The following is a 5,229-nucleotide window of genomic DNA, read 5'->3' as shown; positions in this document are numbered from 1 at the left end:
CCGTACGGGTCCTTCAGAAACTGCCCCCGAGTCCTTTTACTTTCTTTTCGACGCTCATATCGGTGGATATGTCGTTGCACATAACGACATTTCCTCTTCAAATCGGTATACAGCAACGCAAGGCCAGGTTTCTCATCTAGTGCAGCACATCTCCATCGCTTTCTTAAGTCGGACTTTTCCTTCCTCAACTGCTGCATTTTTCTGATCCTCCTGCTTGGTCCACACTTTCCTTTCTCTAGTCGGATATTCTCTTTTACTCCAAATAAATATTTTCCTATATCGTATATTGAGCTTGATAATTTTCCCAGTTTCTCCACTGTAGAGCCTGTCATTTTATAAAGAGCCCGACAAACCTTGTTTTCAAACTCTTTATATTTCACTTTCTCATTAGCAGCAGGCCACAAAACCCTCGGTTTCCTCTGAGTATTATCCGATGCACCAGTTTCATGACTTGTAGTTTCATCACGTGAAGAGTTCTCTGCTGTAGCATTTATCGATCCGCTGTGGTTTGAGTCCGGGGATGATTTGCCACGTGTTTTATGATCTGACGATCCACACTGCTCTGTCTTCTTCTCACAAGTCTTTCCCTGATGTATCTTCAAGCCTCTCTCAGTTGCAAAGGTTCTATAGCACAGCTTGCATCCAAAGTTGTTTGCATTTCGTTCGCTGTTCGAATGAATAATCATGTTCGTTTCCAAGGTCATTCCCGTGCTGACTGGGTTTGATTGATTCTCGACTCTCCCCTCTTGATCAATCGTGGGGCTGTCATTTCCTGTTATTTCTGTTACAATAAAATACAGAGGCGAGGATCGTAAGTCCGCAGCCTCCGCCAGTCTTTCCTGGTGTCGATAGTCTTTCCTATTGTCCGCTGGTCTTTCCGAGCAGTCCTCTTGTCTTTCCAAGATGCCTAACCGTCTTTCCGGTTTGTCAGTGGTTACCTACCACAAGGTATTAGATGTCTTGCAAACAACTTGCACATGCAAGTGCTACCAGTTAAAAGCTCCGTATATCGGAAGCTAGCAAGTGTATGGGGTCATCAGGAGAGAATGCGCGCCGTTTCGGGGCCTACCTCTCGACGGCATCAATGCGCACCGGCCCCCCTCACTGATATGAGGCCCCGCTTGCTAGATCAGCTGGTTATGAAGAACTCAATATACTTCTAGCCATCGCTCATCGTCTCTTTTTAACCAAATCCAGTGGCTAGCCTTCTCCACTGTAGATTGGATATCAGTCATGGTGGTATTGACTTTACGATGAGTTAGGCCTAACGATAACAACAGTCGTCTCACGCTGTGGAATCAAAAGGACTTTTTTGTTTCTGGGCTAGTCTGTCATGGTTCAGTAGTATTTGGGACTGGTCTTAGAGGTCAGAATGGTGTGAGTGAGTGTGTGTCTCTGCGCACGTCCCTTTGTGTGTGTGTCTGTGTATATATATATATATGTGCTTGTGTCTGTGTGTGTATATATATGTGCTTGTGTCTGTGTGTGTGGGCCGTTTTTGATTGGTCCCAGTGTTTAGTGTGCCATGTGTATGAGTCTGTGTATGTGTGTATTTCATATTTAGCAGGATGGTGTGTGTATAAGTGTGCACATTTGTGTGTGTGTGTTATGTATGTGATATGTATTTGTAAGAGTGTTGTGTGTGCGCATGTGTTTGTTCGCGCGTGTGTGCGTGTGCGACTGTGTGTGTGCGTGTGTATGTTCGTGTGTGTTTTGTGTTGGTGGGGATGTTATGTGGAGGTCTATCCATTTAAGAAAGTGGTCTGCTTCCGTTGTGGGAAACTTGGACACGTAAAAGAGCACCTTAAAACCAAGATGGAAAAATGTTGGAACAAAGGAAAAGGAATAAACAAGATGTCGTCGAAAGGAAATGGTAAGGTGACAAAGAGGAAATTCGCAAATGGGAAAATTAAAAATATAAAAGTAAACATGCAGTTAGCCATTAGAAGTGATATTACCATTGTGAATGAAGAAACTTGGAAGTATATCGATAAGCCGAAATTAAATAAATCAACAAAAGTAGCACATGGTGTTACAGGTGAAAGATTGTATTTGTTGGCAAAGTTGTGTGCAATGTGTCATTTCGTGACCAAATGAAAACAGCAAAATTATGTGTTAAAAAATTCAGTTAGTCTGTTCAGCACAGAGTGGATGGAACTGTTTAAATTGTGGAATACGCCCATGAGTGTTTTGCGTTGGAATATAGTCGGTTCAGTCGAAAGTCGAATGCGGCTGAGGGATTTGAAATGAAAAACGATACATTTATTCCCAGATTTTTCCTTGGAGGAACTGGGCTGCTGCACGAAAACAAAGGCAAAAATTATAGGAAAACAAAATGCAACACCTGTGTTTAAGCCAAAACGGACTGTACCGTTCGCGGCAATAGACCAGGTAAACAAGGAACTTGAAAGACTAGAAAGCCTAGGAATAATCAAGAAGATGGACCAATCGGACTGGGCAGCGCCTAAGGTCTACGTTAAAAAGGAAAATAAGTTAAGAGTTTGTTCAGATTTTTCAATGGGGTTGAATGATTGCTTAATCTTACATATCTACCTTTTGCCGAGTCCTGAGGAAGTGTTTGCAAAATTGAATGGAGGGAAATTCTTCTCAAAATTAGACCCCCACGGAGGTATATCTACAAATTCAAGTAGAAGAAAATGCTCACACTTATTAACCATTAATACACACCATGGATTATTCGAATTCAAGCGACTTCCCTTCGGTGTAAAAGTGGCTCCTTCCATATTTCAGCAAGTAATGGATTCAATGCTGGATGACTGTGATTTTGCTATTGTCTGTTTAGACGATATCCGAATAAAAAGTGAATTGCACGAACGACGTCTAGAACACGTAAAAAGGGTATTCGAAAAGAGGATACGGCTTTAAGTTAAGTGAAGAAAAATGCGAGTTCTCACTGTAAAAAGTAAATACTTGGGTCAGATAATAGACAAAAATGGGCGGAAACCGGATCCATTCAGAGCAACCGCGATAAATAATATGCCCACGAAGAATAATGTGACTATACTACAAGCATTTTGGGGTATAGTAAATTACTATCATATTTACATTCCCAATATACATAATGTAAGCGCCGCGCTCAATGATCTGTTAAAGTAAAAAGCAAAATGGTGCTGGACTGATAAGTGCCAGAAGGCATTTGACGAGTTAAAAATCATATTAACATCAGACTCATCGTTAGCATATTTTGATCCAAAGTTGGATATTATTTTGGCTACAGAAGCGAGTGATTAAGCTGTGGGAGCCGTGCTTTTGCACAAATATGACGATGGAAGTAAAAGTGCTATTGCACATGCGCCATAATCGTCATTACTAGCTGAAATGAACTATAGCCAAATAGAAAAGGAAGCGTTAGCAATCATATTCGGTGTGAAAAAATTCCATAGATTTATTCATGGAAAGACTTTCTGTCTACAAACGGATCGTCGCCCATTACTGTTAATATACGGTTCTGAAAAAGGAATACCAACACACACAGTGAATTGACTAAAGCGATGGGGTATTATTGAATTATAATTACAAAATGGAATACTTACCGTAAAATAGCTAGAGCATGCAGATGGTTTGTCCACACTGATACCGAAATACATCATTAAGATCAGAAAGAGAAATGTGGAATGTGGCACGCGAATTAATGGTAACCCTAGAAGACATAAAACGAAATGCAATAAAGGACGAATTCATAACAGAAATGAAAAGACTATTGTGGTCAGAAAAAGTAAATAAGAACAGTATTAGTGAGAATCGAAACCCATGCGTGAACCTATACTCACTTTGTGATGGCGTGCTGTTGTATGCACGGAGAGTAGTAATTCCCGAAACATCCCATACGAAAACGTTGAGGGGATTTTATGTTGGACATCTTGGTATTTCGAGGATGAAATAAGGTGGCGAGCTGGCAGAAACGTTAGCACGCCGGGCGAAATGCGTAGCCGTATTTCGTCTGCCGTTACGTTCTGAGTTTAAATTCCGCCGAGGTGGACTTTGCCTTTCATCCTTTCGGGGTCGATAAATTAAGTACCAGTTACGCACTGAGGTCGATATAATCGACTTAATCCGTTTGTCTGTCCTTGTTTGTCCTCTCTGTGTTTAGCCCCTTGTGGGTAGTAAAAAAATAGGTATTTCGAGGATGAGAGCTTTAATGCGTAGCTACGAGTACTAGCCAAAAATGGACAGAGAAATGGAAAATTTAGAGAAAAGCTATAGCTGATGTGCTCTAGTGGCAAAATTACCGGCGATAAAAAAGTGAACGTTGATCAAAAGTTGATGTTCCGTGGTCAAGACTACACATCGGTTTCGTTACTTAGTGGTAGTTGATAGTTTCTCTAAATGGCCAGAAATTTGTAAGTGCACAAAGACAAACTCCTCAACTGCGACAAACTTTCTACATGAGTTATTTGCGAAATTTGGCGTCTCAGACGTGATAGTGTCTGACAATGGAACGCAATTTGTGTCTCTTGCGTTTAAAAAGTTTTGTAAAACGTCCGCTGTAGAACATGTAAGTACGGTGCCATACCATCCCAGATCTAACGGACAAGCAGAACACTTTGTCGATACGTTCAAGAGAGCCCCAAGTAAGTCGAATAAGGATGCCACGGATGAGGTAGCTCTACAACAATTCTTAAGAGTATACCAAATCCAAATACACCAGCAAATATGTCACCAGCGGAGCTGATGTTTGTGAGGAAAATAGAATCAGTCTTCGACAAATTACTACCTGGTAAGAAAAGAAAAATTGCAATAGGTATTTCAAAATTGGTGAAAAGGTATTTGTTAGGGCATACAAGAACGGACAACAAAGTTGGGAACATGGCATGGTTGCCAAATGCATAGGAAAAAAGCTATACTTGTGAACAGAAGAGAAGGGGTATAAAAGAGACACATGAAGCAACTAGAAAAAAAATTCGTTGAGAGCGAACCCAAGAGAATGGAAGAACCAATGGAATGGTTATATGATACTTTTCAAGTAGCAACACCCAAACAAATAAGTGAACCCAGACGCACAAACGTAAGAAAAAAAAATGTACGGAGTTCCCGGAAGTGGATGCCAAACGTAAAATATATTAAATTTGTAACTGTATAAAAAAACTCAGAAAAGGGAGTTTTTTTTATATACACACACAGGGAATGTTGTAAGGTTGATCATGTATATTAACGAATATGACCGAGCACAAAAACACTCGGAGTAACCTTCTGTCTGCTTATACAAAA

General features: G+C 40.6%; 1 protein-coding gene across 1 annotated transcript; it reads left to right on the top strand.

The window, feature by feature from the left end:
• Positions 1–1,854: 1,854 nt before the first annotated feature.
• On the top strand, positions 1,855–2,886 carry LOC115222019 (uncharacterized protein K02A2.6-like). The gene is made up of 2 exons (XM_029792132.1): positions 1,855–2,038; positions 2,273–2,886. Exons 1-2 carry the CDS (start codon positions 1,855–1,857, stop codon positions 2,884–2,886), a joined length of 798 nt encoding a protein of 265 aa, XP_029647992.1.
• The last annotated feature ends 2,343 nt before the right edge of the window (positions 2,887–5,229 follow it).

This window comes from Octopus sinensis, linkage group LG19 (assembly GCF_006345805.1).
Source record: "Octopus sinensis linkage group LG19, ASM634580v1, whole genome shotgun sequence".
In the NCBI taxonomy this organism is placed as follows: Eukaryota; Metazoa; Mollusca; class Cephalopoda; order Octopoda; family Octopodidae; genus Octopus; species Octopus sinensis.
This window is presented reverse-complemented; position numbering and strand designations above follow the sequence as displayed.